Source organism: Schistocerca cancellata, chromosome 4 (genome assembly GCF_023864275.1).
Source record: "Schistocerca cancellata isolate TAMUIC-IGC-003103 chromosome 4, iqSchCanc2.1, whole genome shotgun sequence".
In the NCBI taxonomy this organism is placed as follows: domain Eukaryota; kingdom Metazoa; phylum Arthropoda; class Insecta; order Orthoptera; family Acrididae; genus Schistocerca; species Schistocerca cancellata.
Window position 1 is genome coordinate 445,573,762 of NC_064629.1, and position 26,457 is coordinate 445,600,218.

The window sequence follows — 26,457 nt, forward strand, 5'->3', positions numbered from 1 at the left end:
ATTATGGAAATGGAAGAGGATGTAGATGAAGACGAAATGGGAGAAAAGATACTCCGTGAAGAGTTTGACAGAGCACTGAAAGACCTGAGTCGAAACACGTCCCCGGGAGTAGACAACATTCCATTTGAACTACTGATGGCCTCGGGAGAGCCAGTCCTGACAAAACTCTACCATCTGGTGAGTAAGATGTATGAAACAGGTGAAATACCCTCAGATTTCAAGAAGAATATAATAATTCCAATCCCAAAGAAAGCAGGTGTTGACAGATGTGAAAATTACCGAACTATCAGTTTAATAAGTCACAGTTGCAAAATACTAACGCGAATTCTTTACAGACGAATGGAAAAACTGGTAGAAGCCAACCTCGGGGAAGATCAGTTTGGATTCCGTAAAAATGTTGGAACACGTGAGGCAATACTGACCTTACGACTTATCTTAGAAGAAAGATTAAGAAAAGGCAAACCTACGTTTCTAGCATTTGTAGACTTAGAGAAAGCTTTTGACAATGTTAACTGGAATACTCTCTTTCAAATTCTGAAGGTGGCAGGGGTAAAATACAGGGAGCGAAAGGCTATTTACAGTTTGTACAGAAACCAGATGGCAGTTATAAGAGTCGAGGGGCATGAAAGCGAAGCAGTGGTTGGGAAAGGAGTAAGACAGGGTTGTAGCCTCTCCCCGATGTTATTCAATCTGTATATTGAGCAAGCAGTAAAGGAAACAAAAGAAAAATTCGGAGTAGGTATTAAAATTCATGGAGAAGAAGTAAAATCTTTGAGGTTCGCCGATGACATTGTAATTCTGTCAGAGACAGCAAAGGACTTGGAAGAGCAGTTGAACGGAATGGACAGTGTCTTGAAAGGAGGATATAAGATGAACATCAACAAAAGCAAAACGAGGATAATGGAATGTAGTCAAATTAAGTCAGGTGATGCTGAGGGAATTAGATTACGAAATGAGACACTTAAAGTAGTAAAGGAGTTTTGCTATTTAGGGAGTAAAATAACCGATGATGGTCGAAGTAGAGAGGATATAAAATGTAGACTGGCAATGGCAAGGAAAGCGTTTCTCAAGAAGAGGAATTTGTTAACATCGAGTATAGATTTAAGTGTCAGGAAGTCGTTTCTGAAAGTATTTGTATGGAGTGTAGCCATGTATGGAAGTGAAACATGGACGATAACTAGTTTGGACAAGAAGAAAATAGAAGCTTTCGAAATGTGGTGTTACAGAAGAATGCTGAAGATAAGGTGGGTAGACCACGTAACTAATGAGGAGGTATTGAATAGGATTGGGGAGAAGAGAAGTTTGTGGCACAACTTGACTAGAAGAAGGGATCGGTTGGTAGGACATGTTTTGAGGCATCAAGGGATCACAAATTTAGCATTGGAGGGCAGTGTGGAGGGTAAAAATCGTAGAGGGAGACCAAGAGATGAATACACTAAGCAGATTCAGAAGGATGTAGGTTGCAGTAGATACTGGGAGATGAAGAAGCTTGCACAGGATGGAGTAGCATGGAGAGCTGCATCAAACCAGTCTCAGGACTGAAGACGACAACAACAACAACAACAACAACAACAACAGCGAAATGCAGGAAGATCTGCAGCGGATTGGCACTTGGTGCAGGGAGTGGCAACTGACCCTTAACATAGACAAATGTAATGTATTGCGAATACATAGAAAGAAGGATCCTTTATTGTATAATTATATGATAGCGGAACAAACACTGGTAGCAGTTACTTCTGTAAAATATCTGGTAGTATGCGTGCGGAACGATTTGAAGTGGAATGATCATATAAAATTAATTGTTGGTAAGGCGAGTACCAGGTTGAGATTCATTGGGAGAGTCCTTAGAAAATGTAGTCCATCAACAAAGGAGGTGGCTTACAAAACACTCGTTCGACCTATACTTGAGTACTGCTCATCAATGTGGGATCCGTACCAGATCGGGTTGACGGAGGAGATAGAGAAGATCCAAAGAAGTGTGGCGCGTTTCGTCACAGGGTTATTTGGTAACCGTGATAGCGTTACGGAGATGTTTAACAAACTCAAGTGGCAGACTCTGCAAGAGAGGCGCTCTGCATCGCGGTGTAGTTTGCTCGCCAGGTTTCGAGAGGGTGCATTTCTGGATGAGGTATCGAATATATTGCTTCCCCCTACTTATATGTCCCGAGGAGATCACGAATGTAAAATTAGAGAGATTAGAGCGCGCACGGAGGCTTTCAGACAGTCGTTCTTCCCGCGAACCATACGCGACTGGAACAGGAAAGAGAGGTAATGACAGTGGCACGTAAAGTGCCCTCCGCCACACACCGTTGGGTGGCTTGCAGAGTATAAATGTAGATGTAGATAATTAAATAAACAACGATACAGTCAAGTGGCGATGTGTTCATTTAAAAATTACTGTACGACTTGCTCAGAAACAACAAGAACTGTCTCTCAGAGTTTTATAAGTACCATCAACCTCATCCCAAAGATCAGTGTTTGTTTATTTAAAACTGTAACACCCTGAGGATTTTTTCCTTCACTAACAGGCGGAGAATCTCGAGCGTCACACACGACACCTCAGGTGTCTATTGTACCACTACGGGCTCTGTTACCAAGCCACCTTACACTGTACCTGCGGTGGGGGATCCAAACTCACTGCAAAGCAAGTAATGGGTTTTAAGACGGTCACATTGCTCCATTGTTTGACACATTATGGAGCCCATCAGGGAAATAGTGTCCAGAGCTGGAAATAAGTCCGATGTGCACTCGGTAGGTCTGTCAGAGGGCCTCATCCAAGATGTGGAGGAGGCCCTGTCTGACGTTACAGAGAGTGCAGTGTACGTCCAATGTGCACTCGGTATGTCTGTCAGAGGGCCTCATCCAAGATGTGGAGGAGGCCCTGCCTGACGTTACAGAGAGTGCAGTGTACAGTCATCTCCAAGTTGTGACTCATGTGGCCACAAATGACATCTGTCACTCAGACTCTGAGGCCATCCTCAGTTTGTACAGGCAGCTGATGGAAGTGGTGAATCCTCATGACCTTGCGTTGTGGTGCAAAATGAGCTTACGATTTGTGGTATCGTGCCCAGAATTGATCGGGGTCGTTTGGTCTTGAGTTGAGTGGAGGGTCTCCACCAGAGACTCCATCGATTCTGTGACAGTCTCGGCTGCAAATTTCTGAAGCTAAGTTATGGGGTTGCAAATTGTATGATTCCCGTCGATACATTCGGGGATGCACTACACAGAGGAAGCAACTATTCAGATAACAGAGTACCAGTGGAGTGCATATGGGTTCTTTTTATACTAGATGATTGTTCGAGGTCCTCTGATGACCACTCACCAGTCAAAGTCGATATGTGCAGAGCGAAATCAAATGGTTTACAAAGTAATGACACTCTGAATGTCAAAATTTTAACAATTAACTGCCAATACAATCGTAACAAAGTCCATGAATTTACCACCCTCCAGAAAAGTTATCACACTCACATTACACTCTGAACTGGGAGGTGGGTGAAACATGAAGTAGAAAGCTGTGAAATATTTAATGAGGCATCAAAAATGTATCAAAAAGACAAGCTGGATGCCATATACAAGGGAGAGTGTTCACTGCCGTCGACAAAAATATTATGTTTATCAAGGTCAAAACTAAGTCTGACTGTGAAGTTATCAAGGCACGAGTAACCATCCTAGGTGAATTCAAGTTAATCGTAGGATGTTTTTACCCATCATCCAATATGTAGTATCAGCTGTAAAATCATTTAAAGAAATCCTACACTCAGTAGCACGGTAGTACGCCAATCATGCAATATTACTTGGTGGCAACTTGAACCTACTGACAAGGAACCCCTTAAGTACAAGAACACGAAAGGCCAATGATGTTTACGCCATTCAACACTCCAGATATTGTCTAGCATGCAGCTAGCATACTGGCAGCAAATGGCAACAGGGGTGGGACTGGAGATAGCCAATGGTGAGCACAGAATGAGGCAAAGGAGCGTAGTAGAACTGCTTAGTTCAAATGGTTCAAATGGCTCTGAGCACTATGGGACTTAACAGCTGTGGTCATCAGTCCCCTAGAACTTAGAATTACTTAAACCTAACTAACCTAAGGACATCACACACATCCATGCCCAAGGCAGGATTCAAACCTGCGACTGTAGCAGTCGCGCAGTTCCAGACTGAGCGCCTAGAACCGCTCGGCCACCGCAGCCAGCGAACTGCTTAGTCAATTAGTAACTCACAAGATTGCTACAGTGATATTGGTTTTGATACGAAGTAGAGCAATGGCAACAATAAACAAAGCAAACACTACATAATATCTACAATAACAGTTGAGATTTCATCTGAAAGGAACCCACGGAATTTCGTAGAGTGAGAAAGAAGTGGCAGATGGAACATTAGCATTTCTGCAAGATGAGTCAGTGGGAGGTACAGTGTCATACACGTTCGACTGTGCGAACAATGTACATGAGGGGTACAATGATGACGACATGTTTTTAAGTGAAAGTGAAACTGAAACAGGTGTCATACGATGCAGTTCATCATCCTTGTTGGACAGGGAGCCACAAATCCCATCTCCAGCGAAATGTAGTGAAGGACAATCATTGCCCAAAGAATGGGTACTAAACATAACCATGTACTTCGAAGATTATCTGCAGTGTAGTAAAAAAAACAATTATGAACTGATGTTGAATAAGTCCACAGCAATATGACCATGTAGGGCATAAGAAAAACTATGTATATTCAAGGGATGACAATGTGCACTTGTTACAAGAACTGGTGTTTGCGTGTTTCAAGGAAGCTCCATACAGTTTACAGGATATGGACGATAGTGACATACCACACTATGCACATCAAATTGTGCATGACATAGGTTACAGTGATTTCAAGGGAAGCTCGTTGTACAACTTAAAACACTGCTACAAAAATGGAAGCCTTAACATAACAAAATTTCAAACAAAACATCAACTTGATGATACACAGAAAACCGCAGAATCGGCCAGAAAATTTGCAAATGAGATAAACACACTTATCCTATTGTTCAGCAAGAGATTTTTGTTCAACTCCGCCCAATCAGGATTTAAAGAGGAAATGCATATGAAAGGAGCCCTGAAAATTACAGACACTAGGATAGTTGTATCAAGATCAACTAACATAAATGCCATAATGGATTCATATACAATTATGCTGACTGTTAATCTAGATGGTACACTGGCTGGGAAGTTATTTATTGTGCCATGAGAAGTTGGAGGAGCTCTGCCTCCCTACGATTCATTCTCGTGTGCGTGATCTTGCACAGGCAGGAGGGTATATTTACGTCACAGCAAGCAGAAGCAGGAATAAGAGGGCAAGAGAACTACAAATATGATATGAGCACTGCTTTTGGCCAACAGGTGGTCAAAAAACTTCCTTTTTCTTGATTATTGGTCTGCGTATAAAAATCATACTCTTTTAGAGCTAACTTTCTCTTCTGAAAAGTGTGTGACATTGAAATTCATACCATATGAAACTACTGGACAAATTCTTGCTCTGGGTATTTGTTTTATCTGTGCCTATAAAACATATTATTGCACTATACTCATCTATGCCTTGAAGGATAGCCAGTTTCTGAGAAGCTCCAAGACAGACTGTTTCGCATTTGGTTGCATGCTATCACATTCCATCAGTTTTCATGTTCCTGCTGCAACAATATGTTCCTATATGCATTCTTCAGGAGAGGATGCCTAGCTGAACATCCTCTACAGTTTGGAACTCCTGAGAAGTGCGCCTTTGACCTTCATGATGCGAACCTTTCCAACCACTGTGGTGCAACACTTTTCGTTCGGTGTTCATGGTGCAAGTTAATGGTTTGTTCTGAACATTTGTTGGATGTCAACGATGCCCATTTTGTGAAGTTTAATACACACATCCCATAGAAGATTGATCTCTGCACCTCCTGGACACTCATTTTCTGTTGCCTTCCAGATGCACATGGTGAGTCATTAACAGCTAATATTTTTCCTCTCATAACTGTTAACACAACACTTTCAAATGAGCCTTACTAAAGATTGTACTTGCAACCTCACACTCAAGGGGTTCCGTGTGTGTGTCGACTGAAACATCTATGCATTAATTGCAGATGCACAGTCTTGTGAAGCTATTCTGAACACATTTTCCAGAAACTGTTTTGAGAAGGTACTTTGACAACCCACAAACAATGGAAATATTTTGGAAGTTGCAGCAACAAACAGGACTGACTTTATTGACAGTGTCGGTATATAGGTTAGAATTAGTGATCACAATATAAAAACAATGGTTACTGAAGATAACAAATTTATCAAGATTTGATACAATTGAAATTCCACCCACCTCTACTTCTGAAATTAGGAAGATAATAAACTATCTCAAGAATAAAAGCTCACATGGAATTGATGGTATTTCCAGCAGGATAATAAAAGCTTGTTCCCAAGAAATAAGTGGAATTCTAAGCCACATATGTAATAGCTCTCTGAAGCAGGGTATTTTCCCAGATAGACTGAAGTATGCCATTGTTAAACCACTGCATAAAAAAGGGGATACGTCTGATGTCAACAACTACCGCCCGATCTCTCTTCTGACTGCCCTATCCAAAATTCTTGAAAAAGAAATGTATTGTAGAGTAGCTTCACACCTTTGCAAAAATAAAGTTTTAACAAAATGTATGTTTGGTTTCCAGAAAGGTTTTTCAATGGAAAATGCTATATATACTTTCACTAATGAAATATTAAATGCTCTGAGTAACAGGAAGTCACCCGTTGGGATTTTTTGTGGTCTATCAAAGGCTTTTGACTGTGTGAATCATGGCATACTTCTAAATAAGCTCAAATACTGTGGTATGAATGGGACAGTACTCAAATGGTTTAAATCATACCTAACTGGAAGAGTGCAGAAAGTTGAAATAAGCAGTTCACATAATATGCAAAAAACTGGTGATTTCTCAAACTGGGGAACAATCAAGAATGGGGTGCCGCAAGGTTCGGTCTTGGATCCTCTGCTGTTCTTAATATATGTTAATGACTTGCCATTCTATATTCACAAAGATGCAAAGCTGGTACTTTTTGCCAATGATACAAGTATAGCTATCACACCCAACAGACAAGAATTAACTACTGAAATTGTAAATGATGTTTTTCAGAAAATCATAAAGTGGTTCTCTGCAAATGGGCTCTCATTAAACTTTGACAAAACACAGTATATACAGTCCCACACAGTAAATGGAATGACACCATTAATAAATATAGACTTCGATCAGAAATCGGTAGCTAAGGTAGAATATTCAAAATTTCTAGGTGTGTGTGTTGATGAGGGGTTGAATTGGAAAAAACACACTGAGGATCTGCTGAAACGTTTGAGTTCAGCTACTTATGCTATTAGGATCATTGCAAATTTTGGTGATACACATCTCAGTAAATTAGCTTACCACGCCTATTTTCATGCTCTGCTTTTGTATGGCATCATAATATGGGGTAACTCATCACTGAGTAAAAGAGTATTCATTGCACAAAAGCGTGTAATCAGGATAATTGCTGGAGCTCATCCAAGATCATCCTGCAGACACTTAATTAAAGAGGTAGAGATCTTCACTGTAGCCTCGCAATATATATATTCACTTACAAAATTTGTTATTAACAATCCAAACGAATTCAAAAGTAATAGCAGTGTACATGGCTACAATACTAGGAGGAAGGATGATCTTCACTACTCAAGGTTAAATCTAACTTTGGCTCAGAAGGGGGTAAATTATGCTGCCACCAAAGTCTTTGGTCACCTACCTAATAGCATCAAAAGTCTGACAGATAGCCTTATAGCATTTAAAAGGAAATTAAAAGAATTTCTTAATGGCAACTCCTTCTACTCATTAGATGAATTTTTGGATATAGTAAGTGGGTAATTTCCCCAACGCCCACAAAAAAAGTCATGTAATGTTTTGTGTAATGTAATATCTTGTATAGACACCTCTTATTAACCTGACACGTTCCACATCATTACGAAGTGTCGTATTCATGATCTTTGGATCAAGTACTGATCTAATCTATAGAAGAGTATTAATGCCGGAAAGAGCAGATAAGCAGTTGTTGTCATCCTAGTTAGGCAATGAATCGACAAAATTTAAACTGAATGTAAATTGCACTCTGGAGAGGTACATCCTGACTAAGTGGATTAAGAACAGAAAAGACTCACCGTGGTTTAATAACAGAAGTCAGAAAATGATGCAAAAACAGACTTGCACTCTTAGTTCAAAAAAGAAGGTGGAAATGTTGACAGGCATAAATTTGTAGAAATTCATGTGTATATACAAATACTGGTGCATGAAGCATTAAACTTCCACCATCATACCTTAGCAAAAGATTCTGTTGAGATACTGAGAAAATTCTGAATCTACGTAAAATCACGAAGTGGGTCAAAGGCTTCTATATAGTCACTCATTGACAAGTCTGGTGTTGCAATAGAAGACAGCAAAAGTAATGCTCAAGTTTTAAATTTTGTGTTTAAGAAATCATGCAGGAGGATTGTCTAGACATACCTTCACCTGTCCGTCGCACAGAGGGGAGAACAGAAATAGGCACTGCTGGTGTTGAGAAGCAACTGAAAGAGTTGAAAACAAACAAGTCACCAGGTCCCAATGGAATACCAGTTCCGTTTTGCACCCAGTGCTCTTCAGCACTAAGCCCTAACTTAGTTTACATTCATCGTGAAACTACCATGACTCGGAAAAAAAAAACACAAACACACAGATACCTCCTGTATAAAAGTAGGGTAAAAGAATGGATCCATAAAATCATATGACCATGTCCTTAACATTGGTTTGCTGCAGACTTCTTGAACATATTCTCAGTTCGAATATAATACATTTCCTCGAGATGAAAAGCTTGTCCATGAATCAGCACGATTTTAGAAAGCATTGCTCATGCGAAATCCAGCTTGCTCTTTTCTCACACTATATCCCGCAAACCAAGGCTGAAGGGGAGCAGGCAGATTCTATACTTCAAGATTTCTGGAAAGCATTACAGACTGTTAACAAAGGTCTGAGCATTCAGAACAGGTTCCCTGACATGTGGGTGAGTCAAAGACTGTTTAAGTAATAAAATCAAGTATGTTGTCCTCGAATGCAGGTGTTCATCAGTGACAGGGGTGTCATACAAACAGATCCCAGGAAGTGTGATAGGACAGCTCTTGTTCTCTATATACATAAATGATATGGCAGATTGGCTTGGCACCAGTCTGTGACTGCTGATGAAATTGTAGTATATGGGAAGAAAATACTGTATGACTGCAGAAAGGTACAGGATGACTTAGACAAAATTTCAATTTGATGTTGTGAATGGCAGCCAGCTTTAAATGTACAAAAACGTAAGTTAATACCGATGACTAAAAAATCCTGTACTGTTCAAATACAGCATTAGTAATGTGGTGCCTGACCCAGTCACGATGATTAAATATTTAGATGTAATGCTGGAAAACTGGGAAATATGAAGTTGGCGGACAAAACTCTATCTCTATTCCAAGTTAAAATAGTTTAATGATGAATTCATTATCATGAGAAATGGAACTATTAGTGATGAAACTACCAAACTTTTGAAAAACACAAATCTAAATACTTCACGCAGAGGTGAAGGAAACAGTGAAACACACTGTGTTGCATCTTCAAACTAAGGCAGCAAAAAGAAAGCCGAAGTCTTAAATTTTTTGTTTGAGAAATCATTTATGCTGGAGGATTGTACATCAAAAAAACATACATACAGAGTCCCATACGGAGCCCATTGTAATAGGCATCCCTGATGTAGAGAAGCAACTGAAAGCGTTGAAAACAAGTAAGTTGCCAGGTCCGGATTGAATCCCAATTCAGTTTTACAGAAAGTACTCTACAGCACTGGCCCCTTACTTATTGCATATCTCTCCCCCCCAGCAGAAAGCCCAAGCGTCTACAAAAAAGTGCTGTTGACTCTTGCATAAAAGAAAGGTAAAAGAGCACACCAACAAAATTAAAGACCAATACCCCTAACATCGTTTTCCTGCAGAATTCTCGAAAATACTCTCAATTCGAATATAATAAATTTCCTTGAGATGGAAAAGCTTCTGGCCACAAATCAGAACAGACTTAGAAAGCATTGCTTGTACAAAACGCAGCCTGCCCTTTTCTTGCAAGATATTCTATGAAACACGAATGAAGAGCAACAGGCAGATTCCGTATTCTTATATTTTCAGGAAACATTAACGTGGTGCCCCACTGCAGACTTAATGAAGGTGAGCATATGGAAAAGGTTCCCAGGCATGCAAGTGGCTTTCTTTGTTAGTATGGACAGACACTGTGATTGCTGTGTGCAGACATGAGCAAAGTTGATATCATTTCGCTCTCAGCTTTAGGCTGTGATGGTTTTGGTTACACAGCTTGAGGCTGCAATAGATGGGCATCACTGTTGTGGGCTGGCTGTGGGGATCCAATGGACAATCATCATTACTCACGAGTCTGCCAATCAGTTAGCACAAGTGTCCAATCCAGTTACAGTTTGCTTTAAGGTTAATCCCTCAACCTTTGTCGTGTGGGAGGCCATCTAGGGCCATGGCAGGTGACGGAAGCCTACCCAGGGTGCCGAACTTAAGGTCTCCCCGGTTAGTCTAACAAACAGATTCCAGGTGCTGTCTGTGGCTGACACTGTTCCTCAACCAGATGCAGTCACTTACCCTGTTTCACAGAAAATCTCTCAGCCTGCAAGATACGGGCAATCACAGAGGGTGGGATTATTGGTAGGTGTGTTATGAAGACCCTTAGGGACATATCTGCCAAAGAGGGGAAGAAGGCCTATGTGCACTCCGTGTGCATAACAGATGTGGAATAGGTCCTTCCAGATGACATGAAGAGCACAGGGTGCAGTCAACTGCAGGTGGTGGCTAACGTCGGTATCAATGATGTGAGTCACTTTGGACCGGAAGAGATTCTCTCTGGTTTCAAGCCGCTACTGTAAGTAGTAAAGACTGCCAGTGTTGCTTGCAAGATGAAAGCAGAGATCATCATTTGCAATATACTTGACAGGACCAACTGTGGATCTCAGGTACAGAACCAAGTGGAGCGTCTGAAACTGAGGCTCAGACAGTTGTGTATCCAAGTAGGCTGTAGATTCCTCAACGTGTGCCATAAGGTGGTGGGGTTTCACGTTCACTTAATATGTCACGAGTCCCTTACATGCAGGAGGCTATATGCGTAGCAGGGGCTGTGTGGCATGGACTGGGTGGTTTTTTAGGTTAGATGGCTTTGGGAAACAACATGAGGACTTCAGTCTCAAAGCGTGTAGGTTGAACACAGCAAGAACATGCATTAAGGAACCATTGGAATAACAGCTGTAAATTATTGTAGCTGTGTTGGGAAAGCACCAGAGCTTCAAGCACTAATAGAAAGCACTGATGCTCAAATTGTTATAGGCACCGAAATCAGGCTAAAGACAGAGATACGTTAAGCAGAAATTTTTGCGAAGAACATAACGGTATTCAGAAAGAATAGGCTAAATACAGTTCGAGGTGGCATGTTTGTTGCTGTTAGTAGTAGTAGTTTATCTTGTAGCAAAATTCAAGTAGACAGTTCCCGTGAGTTAGTGTGGGCAAAGGCCATTCTTGGGAACCAAAATAAAATATAACTGGATCCTTTTGCCTACTTCCCAACTCAGATGTCACAATTGCTGGAAAGTTCAAAGAAAACTTGAGTCTAGTTTTAGACACATACCTGCCTCATACAATTGTAGCTGGTAGTGACTTCAATTTATCCCTGATATGTTGGTGAAAATACATGTTTAAATCTGGAGGTACGCATAAAACATCAACTCTAATCGTGCTAAATGCACTCTCTGAAAATTATTTCGAGCAGTTAGTTCATGAGTCCACTCTAAAAGTAAATGGTTGTGAAAACACACTTGACTTCTTAGCAACAAATAATCCTGAACTAATAATGAACATCAAAACAGATACAGGGATTTGTGAACACAGGGTGGCTGTAGCAAGACGGAATCCCGTAACTCCCAAATCCTCCAAAAATAAATGAGAAGTATACCTACTCAAACAAGTAGATAAAAATTAGTTTGAGGCCTTCCTGAGAGACCATCTCTACTCATTCCAAATTAACAATGTAGGAGGTTTGTTTAAAAACTTCCAGAATGTTCTTAATTTTGCCCCAATGGTGTGCTGGAGCGAAATGTGGTTAGCATCCCTAAACACACCTGTGTTTAATGTGTAACTGGCAGAAGTTTCATTGTTGTATGTCAGTTAGTTATTGTTCAGTGCTTTATTGTGTGGAATCTTCTGTCACACAGTTTGCGAATTTCAAGATGGCATAGTTAGAGGAGCAATGGGTCTGGATTAAATTTTGCATGGAACTCAAGAAAACCTTTGCAGAGACACACTAAATAATGCACGAAGCCTGCGGTGTTGAGTGATTAAGCCATACTTGGTGTTACAAATGGTTCACACGGCTTAAAAATGGCTGTACGAAAGTTACAAATGACCCTCGTTCAGGGGGACCTTGGATAACGACCAATGATGTTCATGTCAGGAATGTTAATGAAACTGTGGTTGCCAGTCAACAAATGAATGTCCGAGAGAATGCAGAAGAGTGTAACATTTCAGTAGGATAACGTCATGAAATCCTACCACAGCATCTTGGAATGCATAGTGTTGCCGGCAAGTTCATTGCACGGCTCTTGAGTCAAGACCAGAAAGACCTTCGCCTCGTGCTCTGTGAAGAGCTTTGGGATTGCGTAAATGAGTACGAGATGTTCCTTAAGGGAAACATAACTGGTGATAAGATGTGGGTCTATGATTATGATGTTCAGACCATGGTCCAATCTTCACAATGGGTTAGGAAAGTTTCTCCGAGAACAAAAAAAGCTCATCAGGTCAAACCAAGTGACAAAGCCATGCTGATAGTTTTCTTTGACTTTGAAGAATTAGTTCATCATGAATTCATGCCACAGGGGCAAAATGTTAACTGATGGTACTATTGGGACATGTTGCAACACCTGTGAGAAAATGTGAGAAGGAAATGGCCCGCCGTTGGATAAGCAGATGCAGCAGCAAGTCCTATACTCCTAGCTCACTCATTTGTTACATAGTTTAATTCTTAATTTCTTTGCGTGTTTTTGGTACTTGCATTGTTTAATTCATAAATTTCGGGCATATTATAGTATTTGAGAGTTGTAGCATCGCGTTTTAGTACCTGAATAGTGTAAATTCGCTTAGTCGTCTGTCTTCTGTTTTTGTTTTGAACGGCCAGTGTCGGTTGGTCACAGTCAGTGTGCTCTCTGCCGCCGTTGGATAAGCAGCTGCAGCAGCAAGTCGTATACTCCTAGCTCACTCATTTGTTACATAGTTTAATTCTTAATTTCTTTGCTTGATTTTGGTACTTGCATTGTTTAATTCATAAATTTCGGGTGTATTATAGTATTTGAGAGTTGTAGCATCGCGTTTTAGTACCTGAATAGTGTAAAATCGCGTAGTCTCCTTCCGCCGCCGAGCAGTGCGTCAGCAGTGCACAAGTGGCAGCATTACTGCATTTACTAGGCAATCTCGTATTTTAATAACCGTTTAAATTTTGTGTCGATTTGTTTGCGCTCTCTGTAGATTAGTTCAGACGTTCATTGCACAACAGTTTTTAGCATGGATAGGGACTGCAACTGCTGTGTTCGGATGCAGGCTGAGTTGGCATCCCTTCGCTCCCAGCTTCAGGCAGTGTTGGCTTCGGTCACACAGCTTGAGGCTGTTGCCAATGGGCATCACTGTGACGGTCCGGATGGGGGTTTGTCGGGGACGGCCAGCTCGTCCCACGCATCCCCCGATCGGGCTACAACTGTGGTTACCCGGGATACTGCCCGCATTGAGGCTGATCCCTCACCTGTGGTAGAGTGGGAGGTCGTCTCAAGGTGTGGCAGGGGGCGAAAGACATTCCGGAGGGCTGAACGGAAGGCCTCTCCAGTTTGTCTGACGAACCGGTTTCAGGCTCTGTCTCAGGCTGATACTGATCTTCGGCCTGACATGGCTGCTTGTCCTGTTCCAGAGGTTGCCCCTCAGTCTGCAAGATCCGGGCGGTCGCAGAGGGTGGGCTTACTGGTAGTTGGGAGCTCCAACGTCAGGCGCGTAATGGGGCCCCTTAGGGATATGGCAGCAAGGGAGGGGAAGAAGACCAAAGTGCACTCCGTGTGCATACCGGGGGGAGTCATTCCAGATGTGGAAAGGGTCCTTCCGGATGCCATGAAGGGTACAGGGTGCACCCATCTGCAGGTGGTCGCTCATGTCGGCACCAATGATGTATGTCGCTATGGATCGGAGGAAATCCTCTCTGGCTTCCGGCGGCTATCTGATTTGGTGAAGACTGCCAGTCTCGCTAGCGGGATGAAAGCAGAGCTCACCATCTGCAGCATCGTCGACAGGACTGACTGCGGACCTTTGGTACAGAGCCGAGTGGAGGGTCTGAATCAGAGGCTGAGACGGTTCTGCGACCGTGTGGGCTGCAGATTCCTCGATTTGCGCCATAGGGTGGTGGGGTTTCGGGTTCCGCTGGATAGGTCAGGAGTCCACTACACGCAACAAGCGGCTACACGGGTAGCAGAGGTTGTGTGGCGTGGGCTGGGCGGTTTTTTAGGTCAGATGGCCTCGGGCAAGTAAAGAAAGGGCAACGGCCTCAACGGGTGCGGGGCAAAGTCAGAACATGCGGGGACCAAGCAGCAATCGGTATTGTAATTGTAAACTGTCGAAGCTGCGTTGGTAAAGTACCGGAACTTCAAGCGCTGATAGAAAGCACTGAAGCTGAAATCGTTATAGGTACAGAAAGCTGGCTGAAGCCAGAGATAAATTCGGCCGAAATTTTTACAAAGGTACATACGGTGTTTAGAAAGGATAGATTGCATGCAACCGGTGGTGGAGTGTTCGGCGCTGTTAGTAGTGGGGGGTCAAATGGCTCTGAGCACTATGGGACTTAACTACTGGCTGTTAGTAGTAGTTTATCCTGTAGTGAAGTAGAAGTGGATAGTTCCTGTGAATTATTATGGGTGGAGGTTACACTCAACAACCGAGCTAGGTTAATAATTGGCTCCTTTTACCGAGCCCCCGACTCAGCAGCATTAGTGGCAGAACAACTGAGAGAAAATTTGGAATACATTCCACATAAATTTTCTCAGCATGTTATAGTCTTATGTGGAGATTTCAATTTACCAGATATAGACTGGGACACTCAGATGTTTAGGACGGGTGGTAGGGACAGAGCATCGAGTGACATTATACTGAGTGCACTATCCGAAAATTACCTCGAGCAATTAAACAGAGAACCGACTCGTGGAAATAACATCTTGGACCTACTGATAACAAACAGACCCAAACTTTTTGACTCTGTAAGTGCAGAACAGGGAATCAGTGATCATAAGGCCGTTGCAGCATCCCTGAATATGGAAGTTAATAGGAATATAAAAAAAGGGAGGAAGGTTTATCTGTTTAGCAAGAGTAATAGAAGGCAGATTTCAGACTACCTAACAGATCAAAACGAAAATTTCTGTTCTGACACTGACAACGTTGAATGTTTATGGAAAAAGTTCAAGGCAATCGTAAAATGCGTTTTAGACAGGTACGTGCCGAGTAAAACTGTGAGGGACGGGAAAAACCCACCGTGGTGCAACAACAAAGTTAGGAAACTACTGCGAAAGCAAAGAGAGCTTCACTGCAAGTTTAAACGCAGCCAAAACCTCTCAGACAAACAGAAGCTAAACGATGTCAAAGTTAGCATAAGGAGGGCTATGCGTGAGGCGTTCAGTGAATTCGAAAGTAAAATTCTATGTACCGACTTGACAGAAAATCCTAGGAAGTTCTGGTCTTACGTTAAATCAGTAAGTGGCTCGAAACAGCATATCCAGACACTCCGGGATGATGACGGCATTGAAACAGAGGATGACAAGCGTAAAGCTGAAATACTAAACACCTTTTTCCAAAGCTGTTTCACAGAGGAAGACCGCACTGCAGTTCCTTCTCTAAATCCTCGCACAAACGAAAAAATGGCTGACATCGAAATAAGTGTCCAAGGAATAGAAAAGCAACTGGAATCACTCAACAGAGGAAAGTCCACTGGACCTGACGGGATACCAATTCGATTCTACACAGAGTACGCGAAAGAACTTGCCCCCCTTCTAACAGCCGTGTACCGCAAGTCTCTAAAGGAACGGAAGGTTCCAAATGATTGGAAAAGAGCACAGGTAGTCCCAGTCTTCAAGAAGGGTCGTCGAGCAGATGCGCAAAACTATAGACCTATATCTCTGACGTCGATCTGTTGTAGAATTTTAGAACATGTTTTTTGCTCGAATATCATGTCGTTTTTGGAAACTCAGAATCTACTATGTAGGAATCAACATGGATTCCGGAAACAGCGATCGTGTGAGACCCAACTCGCTTTATTTGTTCATGAGACCCAGAAAATATTAGATACGGGCTCCCACGTAGATGCTATTTTTCTTGACTTCCGGAAGGCGTTCGATACAGTTCCGCACTGTCGCCTGATAAACAAAGTAAGAGCCTACGGAATATCAGACCAGCTGTGTGGCTGGATTGAAGAGTTTTTAGCAAACAGAACACAGCATGTTGTTATCAACGGAGAGACGTCTACAGACATTAAAGTAACCTCTGGCGTGCCACAGGGGAGTGTCATGGGACCATTGCTTTTCACAATATATATAAATGACCTAGTAGATAGTGTCGGAAGTTCCATGCGGCTTTTCGCAGATGATACTGTAGTATACAGAGAAGTTGCAGCATTAGAAAATTGTAGCGAAATGCAGGAAGATCTGCAGCGGATAGGCACTTGGTGCAGGGAGTGGCAACTGACCCTTAACATAGACAAATGTAATGTATTGCGAATACATAGAAAGAAGGATCCTTTATTGTATAATTATATGATAGCAGAACAAACACTGGTAGCAGTTACTTCTGTAAAATATCTGGGAGTATGCGTGCGGAACGATTTGAAGTGGAATGATCATATAAAATTAATTGTTGGTAAGGCGGGTACCAGGTTGAGATTCATTGGGAGAGTCCTTAGAAAATGTAGTCCATCAACAAAGGAGGTGGCTTACAAAACACTCGTTCGACCTATACTTGAGTATTGCTCATCAGTGTGGGATCCGTACCAGATCGGGTTGACGGAGGAGATAGAGAATATTCAAAGAAGAGCGGCGCGTTTCGTCACAGGGTTATTTGGTAACTGTGATAGCATTACGGAGATGTTTAACAAACTCAAGTGGCAGACTCTGCAAGAGAGGCGCTCTGCATCGCGGTGTACCTTGCTCGCCAGGTTTCTGGATGAGGTATCGAATATATTGATTCCCCCTACTTATACCTCCCGAGGAGACCACAAATGTAAAATTAGAGAGATTAGAGCGCGCACAGAGGCCTTCAGACAGTCGTTCTTCCCGCGAACCATACACGACTGGAACAGGAAAGGGAGGTAATGACAGTGGCACGTAAAGTGCCCTCCGCCGCACACCGTTGGGTGGCTTGCGGAGTATAAATGTAGATGTAGAATATAGCGCGACAATTTGTGGCTCATGCATCACGATAACACACCCACACATTCAACCCTGTTGGTGCATGGCTATCATCCAAAAAACGAAATCATTGTGCTGCCTCATCCTCCATACTCTCCAGACCTGGACCTAGCATACTTTTTTGTTATTTCCAAAGTTGAAAATACTGTTGAAAGAATGGATATTTGCAACAATAGAAGAGCTAAAAGAAAATTAGCAGATGATGCTTCATGCAACCCAACAAGAGGCATACCAAGACTGCTCCTGGAAGTGGGAATGGCATTGAGAGCGGTGTGTCAATTGTGGAGGAGAGTGTTTCGAAGGAGACAAACCGTACAGTAAGTAAAAGGTAAGCATAGAAAAATTTTGTGCACAATGTTCCAATTCTTTTTGAACAGACTTCGTAAATGTAGACCAGATGTTGCTTGAATTCAAAGTAGTGGTATTGACAGCAATTGACAGATTTATACCAAATAAATTAACAAATGATGCGAGTTGATCCCCCTTGATACACAAAATGGGTCAGAACAGTGATGAAGGAAAAAGCCACGCCAAATTTAAACAAATGCAAAATCCCCGAGACTGGCAAACTTTTACAGAAGCTCAAAATTTACAATGGACTTCTATTAGAGAAGCTTATAATAGCTTTCACAAAGAAAGTTTGTCTTGAAACCTGGCAGAAAATCCAAAGATATTCTGGTTATATGTAAAGTATGCTAGCGATAAGAGACAATCAATGCCTTCTATGAGTGACAGCAATGGAAATACTATCGATGACAGTGTCGCTAAAGCGGAGTTACTTAACACAACCTTCCGAAATTACTTCACCAAAGAATAAGAAGCAAATAATTTGACTCAAGATATCCTTGGAGTAGTGAAGCAACTTCAATCATTTAATAACAGCAAGTCTTCGAGTCCAGACTGTATAGCAATTAGGTTCCTTTTAGAGTATGCTGATGCAATAGCTCCATACTTAACAATCATGTACAACTGCTGGTTCGACAAAAGATCCATACACAAAGACTGGAAAATTGCACAGGTCCCCCCAAATATTCAAGAAAGGCAATAGGAGTAATCCAATAAATTACAGGCCCATATCATTAATGCCAATACATAGCAGAATTTTTGAGACATACATTGTGTCTGAACAATAGTGGCTAATAAATCAAATATTGCTACAATCTTCACACCATCAGGGATGTCAAGAAAGCAGTAGTGTTGGAAATTAACCCACTCTTCAAACAACTGTAAGAGAAGAAGTCGCATCCATCCTATTAAACATGAACTTATCTTTCACTATTTTAATCTAATATTTCACCATAGTTCTTTAATGGTATATTTATCCAGTTCAAGCAGTTTTAGGCAAATATCGTTCGTGCGTAAGAATTTACTTGAACAGGGATTCGGCAAAGGTGGTTGTTTGTGTAACATTGGAGTAGAGAAATACATGGAGAAACTATTATATATTGCCTGTATACACTGGAATGATGAGTGAGTTCACAAAGAAAAGTGCCTGAACAAAACTGTTTGCCGATGAAAAAGTTTAAGAATCCACATCAATATGATATATATTAATCCTATGATTGCTATCTAATAATAGTATAATGATCTTTTTGTTCATGTTTGCTTTCAAATTAATGTTTCAAAAAAGCAATTCCGCAAATCGCAACTGAGAAAATACAAGTTTGTTCTTTTTGACCCGTAGACATGCAGATGAAGGTTCACCATTGCCATACTGATGTTACACATAAGTAACATAATAAAGGAACATCCTTATTAGTTACAGATGACAGACAGCTATGCAGACATCAGTATGTGTTATTAAGAAAATAAAATTAAATCACTGATGACACCGAAACTTCAGCGAAATATGTATAGGTAAAAAAGAAGGAAATTGTGTGGTAAAAGTGCACTTATGGTACACTGCAGGTTTCCCATTGTGTGTTGTAGTTAGTAACTGTTGACTCTATGAATGACAGGAATTAAACATTATGAATCGCGAGTCAGTCGTCACTAGCCTACCAGAATGCTCGTTCGTAATTTCCTATGGCTCATAAATAAAGTTAGTTTTTATTTTATTCTGTTAGGTTCGAATTTAACCACATTCTTGGAATTTTCAATAAAATCATAAATAAGCAGGTTACTGCAATGATGGACGTATATCTTGGGCTATGCTACACACGAATCCATTGTGGCAATTGTATTTTCATGCTGAGATTTGTTGGCTTTGCCAACTACCGACATATCCTAGGCCCAAGGCTATATGTACTGGCCAGTCTGTCAGCAGTTATAGTTTTCTTCTGGTATCATAGAAAATAAATCAAAGCGACAGAAATCATTTCGCAATTATCAATGGCAACTTGATACTATAAACCAATTGGCTACAACATACAAAAACAAATTGCCAATAGTAACACCCAGCGGAAGAGCCTGTTACACTGTAACCACACTTTAGTCAATTGTGTTTGCTCAATGTGAAAACCTTTACTCAAAATAATATTATAATCACAAAACATCCTTTAGAGCAGCCCTATCAATTTGATCAAATTTTATCCTATGAAGCATGGCAAAAAAAGTGGTGGTGGTGGTGGTGGGGGGGGGAGGGGGCAAAATAAACTGACATGACATTTGACATGATGACATTTTACAAACAGTGGCTTCAACAAACTTCAGACATAGCAGCAATGTGTAACTACAGAAAGAGAAAGACAGAACAGATTTCAGGCTATGATATGAAGTTTTTTAGAGCAGTTATATTCATCAATAAGTAAGAAATGGTAACTTACAGCAGCATCACAGCTGCACGAAAGCCGGTGGGTTACAGAAATGATTTGGGGAGCTACGTAAAGAGTATACAATGCAATATTGTCAAAAAGAAAGCACCCAGGAGGAAGAAGAAATGTCAGACCAAATAGCAGATGGGCCCAACACACACATAACTGAAACAGCCACTGCTTGGTGGAAAACAAAGAAAAAGAAATACAATAACGACATTATTCTTTTGAGTACATAATTATCAATAACAATAATCAAGAGGCTAATATGGAGAGCTGCATCAACTAGTCTGCAGGCTGAAGAAAACAGCATGTATTAATTGTTATTTACTTACTTACCATTACGTAAATGTTTAGTGAGTATCCATTAACGTTAGTGGCCATATGCAAGAAACCTTGAATAAATTAACCTTCAGGTTGATAACAGCCATTCTTTTTTAAGCAAACTTTCCAATACTACTATGGACCAATCTCGGAACAATGGACGTGAACACACTGGCTAAAGTCTAGATCTGGGCCAGCAACAGTCACAGCGGTGCTAATCTTCTGCTCATATGTTGGCAATGCGTAAGTTTCGCATAGCCAATGGTATGACTGAGATAACCAAGAAGAGGTGAGAAGTGAGGCAATGTGTTTCTACCACCAAAATTGAAAACAATGTCTTGTTTGATGTTTTTCTGTTTATTCGTGAGCTTTCAGAGAAATATTTTGTGACCATGGCTGCGAGTGCTATAAAGTGGACCGATTTAAATGATTTAGTTCAGCACGGCAACGCCATCTGTTGGGGCATGTCTCATGGATTAATTACAGAGAGACAAAAATGTATCAAATGTGATGGTAAAATGACTACGCAATTGATCTGCACAAAAACAATGAGTAAGTGGGTCAATGTTTTTTAATTAAATCATGGGAGAAGGTATGCCCATTGATGTTTATCCATAAAAGAGCAGCACATTCAATATATTAATAAACATTGGTCCACCTACCTTCTACCATGATTTAATTACAAAACACTGATCCACTTCGTCAGTGTGCTCATGCAGATCGATTGTGTAAAAACACAGAGCAGATATATATTTCACTGCTTTTTCAAATATATCATTGGTTATGATGATTTCCTTGGTTTCCAAATACTATCACAGTGTAAACAACTGTCACTTAGACAAGGAGCAATTGCATTTATAATCCTTGTTTACAACAATGTTTCACCCTTTATGTATTACTTTGAAACAAGTCATCTGCCTGCTGCTCTCTCACTGGCTGCATAACACAAACAGCCGTTCACTTTCTTTTGTTCACATCAAGTGCTGACAACATTCCTGCACGAAACACATAAGTACGCCACTGGCCCTATTCTAGACTTTTACCAACACATTTCTCCTCCACTATGATCATGACATTTCACCTCAGACCACCATTATAAAAGACAGATTGATATTTCATTTCAGAAAATTAATTAAACAAAATAACACAGACCGACAAAGCATATGCTACTTACCCTTTTCTACATTAATGACTTCAATGACAACTGATGATTTCAGCCTTCACTTACTTCAAACTGCTCAGATATTGTTACAGTTAGTATTAATTTGGATATTATGATTAATTCAGTCTCCTGTCACCAATTTTATGGTGTGATAATTCTCACAATACTGTTACTTCTGTAACTATATAGCAAGATTGTACGCGGTAATATAATATTTAGCTTTCCCACATTAGGTGTCTATAAATGGACAGTATGTAAACACATTTAAATACAGCATTATAGGCTAGAGACTGTTTCACCAATATATTTTCAGGTTGAAAGTCTACATTCCCATGAACCAATTTTTGTTTAATGAAGAAACAAGTTTGGTTTCATTAGTTTTCATGCCCGGGAATGATTTTCTAATTTTCTCCACATTTGTTAGTGATTATTCCAATTAGAACTGAAAACATGACGAATACGAACCTGATGATTTTGTTAGTGTTCATAAAATAAAGTTAAAATTTAATACATTGTAGTCACCATTACTGCAAAAAATTATACTGTTTTATCATAAACTTCAGACACAATTAGAAAGCTCATACTACATATAAAATCTGCAGAATTACATTGTTATGGCTTATTAAAGCGCATAAAGAGGAATATTGGATACAAGTCATCGGCTTTGGCCAGTAATGTAGGAAACACACAACAAAAACTGTATACAATATGGGACTATAATCAGTAGTAACTTTTTCAGATAGTGTAAGCTACCAATCAGTATCCCACTACATCCAGGATATTTTAATTTCACATTTGTTCAATATGCCAACTCAAAGCCAAAATGTCACCACCTTACAACTCAACATAGTCCTTGGGAAAAGCTACACCTCAGTCTGTCACCACAATGCCCCCTCCCCACCACATTTTTTGTCTTCACCAAGTAACAACTGGCCTGCTGTGAATACACACACGAAAAGAGGGCATCACAGCAGCTGTTAATATTATGTCAGTGGTCAAAACCAATAACTTGTATGAAATATTCCTCTTGATCCATTAAACCTAGTCCAATCTCAACACAGAATAATATGCTTAATTCCACAGTATTCCTGATCTTGAATAGGAACTTTGAGGTACTCACAAAATTAAGTAAAAATGACAAACAGAGTCATACAAGAAAAGTTTGTGTCAGAATAATATGTAGTGGCTGCTGATCATTCTACTGGAGGAGTTTTTCAGTCTGACTGATAAAACTAATGGGAAATAACGGAAGCGTCCGATCCCACCCGTCTGCTTTGACCCATGACGTCACAAATATGGCGGAAACAAAAACGAACACACACACTTTCCACAAGAAGCCTAATGACACTAACGGGACAAGCACGGGAAATGGGGTGTTTTGGGTGGGGGGAAAACTAAATATAAACAAATTTAGATGCCTTGCGTAGCTACAACGTGTAAGGGAAGACAGCCATGCATGAATACCCACCCACCTCCCCAGGGGTCGTAACCCCTGCAACCCATAGAAGATAAAGATGCTTCAGTAGCTGATTAGTGTTTTTTGTCTTTTTAAAAAAAAATCTCATGGGATAGAACGAACAGATCAGAAAGATAAATATAATAAACTAAAACAGAAATTCGAGGAAACAGATAATTAAAATAAGTAATAAGTGTTTTTAAATTTTTAAAAAAAGTCTCACGAGATAGAACGAACAGATCAGAAAAGTAAATAAAATAAGATAAAACAGAACTGGAGACAGCCACACTCAAACCAAACTCCGCGCCGTCATGACGTCACACACGACAACACCCTTACGTCATGGGTCAAAGCAGACGCGTGGGATCGGACGCTTCTGTCGACCCAACTAATGATATTACAGAAACAGATTCACCACCATTTTGTGACATACTATGTGATAATGTCAAGTATGTGAGAAGTATTTACAGCAACATGCTTCAAACTGTTGCCCTGGACTATAATAACAATAGATTTTGGTTGCAACACTACATGATGTTTCAAACTGGATGTTGTTCACACTACTGTTATAGTAACTTGAAGCGTGACACTATAGGTACTATTTTGCATTGAAGTTAAGTGTTAAAAAATGGAAAAATGGAACAAAGGCTGAATATTTAGCACTTCTTTTAATTTTTATTAAGTAAACAACAAAGTTTGTTCAAATATGGATCTATGTTTGTATTCTTAAAAAAAATTACAAACCATCCTCTACTTTCACAAGCACATTTCACTGTATTTTATTCACAATCATGCAGTGTGTAACAGATCAAGAGCCTGAGAATCCACACAGAATAACAAAGATTCTGGAAGTCACTGAAGGTAGCCACAATTAGCAACATTAAAATTTAACGTGCATCTTGACTTTACCTTACACAACTCCACCAAAGTTACCATGCAGAAGCTCAGATATGTGTAACAAAAATGACTGAGTACATTTCTTTTTGTCAGCTGCCCCTCCCCAAAACAAATCTTTTCACAATTCACTGACTCTTTCTCTGAATTCAAATAACCTAAGACTTCCTAATTTCACAAGACAAGTTGCCACATTGTATTAAATGAAAACAATAGTGGAGAAGCACTTAAATGCCAATTAAATAGACAACTATAAAAAGAAATACCGACCTGGTATGCAAACTGCCACACTCCTTCTAAACTGGACCGACAATTAACAGGCACATAATTTTCTGAGAAAAGTGTTATCAGCTGTTGATCCGAATGTAAACCTCTGCAAACTCTCTCAACTGTTGGTTCTTCATTTGCTCCAATTGTGACACAGGGTGCTGCATAAACACAGGATTGTGTAAGATTGTGCACTTACTACAAATACAATCATAACCTGAATTCTCTGCATGGTACTGCAATCTTGTTATATGGCACATAACCTTTTTTCCCCCAAATGTATTGGAAAATATTTAAGCAATTTGATAGTGCAACTGTTATTAATATGCTGTAAGTGTATATAAACATTTCCAAGTCCACATCTATGTAAATAATATTTTCCTTTTAGAAAGCTATTTGCACATGACTGTATTACTCCACTAAGAAGTATATATCCACCCTTACCAAATAATTGTTGTTGTATTACTGTAGTGTACTACTTTCTCATTACACAAGAGTGCACTGACAACTACCAAACATACAAGAAATAACACAAAAAAAAAAAAAAAAAAACATTTTTCAGGTCTGACTTCCTACTTCATAACAAAAAACTGGCAAAGTGGTTGCATAATTAAGTAATGCTGTACCTGATGATAATCTCCCAGAGTACATTCTTATGGACAGTTTATAAATACTGTTATGTAACTTTTGCCATTACTGAACACTGTTCCTGGTACACACTTCTCAGGGTTAACCATGGCTAAACCAGGAACAAAAAATTAGACTGACAACTTCACAAGGCCACAACTATTGATCTGTTAAGCTGCAGTCATACAGAGTTAAGAAAAGGCACTGATGCATCAGAACTAAGCACAACTGTTTACTCAAATTAAAGAACAGCATTCATGCTGCACTCAGTTCGACAATAAATGCCCAAATCACATCTATCATATGGATCACATCCATTATATGGGCACAAACAATGTATTTCCAAACCACCTAAGTCTTACACATCAGCTATAATTACAATTCAATTTATACGAACTAAAACATTAGATCACGTGTTTCGCATATCTGTACGGTTGGAACTGATTTCCCACCCAAGTGCTTTTAAGTGATTTCTTAAATCAAGTGTCGAGAAGTTTTTACGGGTATGATTTATTAGGATTTTTTTCTGTTGTATTGAGAATCACATCAAATCTAAGCACACTTACTCTCTATTTTCTCGAGAACGTTCACTGTCCGTACAATGAGCTTCACACAATTATAACAAGTTAACGTATCTTCCTTGAAAACAAACGTGTAGTTGACATGGTATTCTTCTTTCATTGCGAGGCAGCGCCCTTTCCTCGACATTGAATCTCCATTGATCTCCGTAATGGTACTCTTACCATTTTCCCAAGAAAACCATGAATCTTGAATAACGGGTGGAATTGTACAATTGGCTGAAACTGCAATTCGGAAATGATTGGTGACTCATATGCATATTCCTTAATGAAAGAGAAACACAAAACCATAACTTAAAATTTTGTAAACAAACAAAATAATTTGGCACACTCACTCAATGCTATATGCAAAAGCACTATGGACAACATAAACACAAGTTTAAAGCGCATTTTTGGAATTACGAATTTGCCCACGCCCATACCCTAACAACTTAAACACAACACAGCAACTGACGCTTGAACGTCAAAGACATTACTTCAAAGACATTATACATTTACAGAGCTTCAATGGTTAGAAACATGGAGGTAGAATAAGGGGAGATGGCGCTACAGACTTACGCTGTACGTTGTTTTGAAGCCAGTGGGCGGGGCCTGCCTGTAAATGTTACACTGGTTTAGTGAACAACGAAGCATAAGGAACGCAACTTCAAACGTTTTTCTGGTCTTAAATGCGTATTCGATTCAGTAATACGACACGAAATTATGACGCTTCTGGCCTCAGTACAGTAATTCCTTTTTGTTTATACACTTCGAATAACCGAGAAGAGAAGTATGTGCTATGAAAAGCGTGCTTTCGTCATCCATTTCTACTCACTTTCATTGTGTTTGTGTC

General features: G+C 40.2%; 1 protein-coding gene across 1 annotated transcript in view; it reads right to left on the reverse strand.

Moving 5' to 3' along the window:
• Nucleotides 1-26,075, reverse strand: part of LOC126183232 (uncharacterized) — a 129,816-nt gene extending 103,741 nt beyond the window's left edge. The window contains exons 1-3 of the mRNA XM_049925018.1: nucleotides 25,961-26,075; nucleotides 25,614-25,850; nucleotides 24,424-24,581 (exon numbers count right to left, since the gene is read on the reverse strand). Coding sequence (XP_049780975.1) covers nucleotides 24,424-24,581; nucleotides 25,614-25,850; nucleotides 25,961-26,045 — 480 coding nt within the window. The 5' untranslated portion in view covers nucleotides 26,046-26,075. The remainder of the gene's footprint in view (nucleotides 1-24,423; nucleotides 24,582-25,613; nucleotides 25,851-25,960) is intronic.
• Between the last annotated feature and the right edge of the window lie 382 nt (nucleotides 26,076-26,457).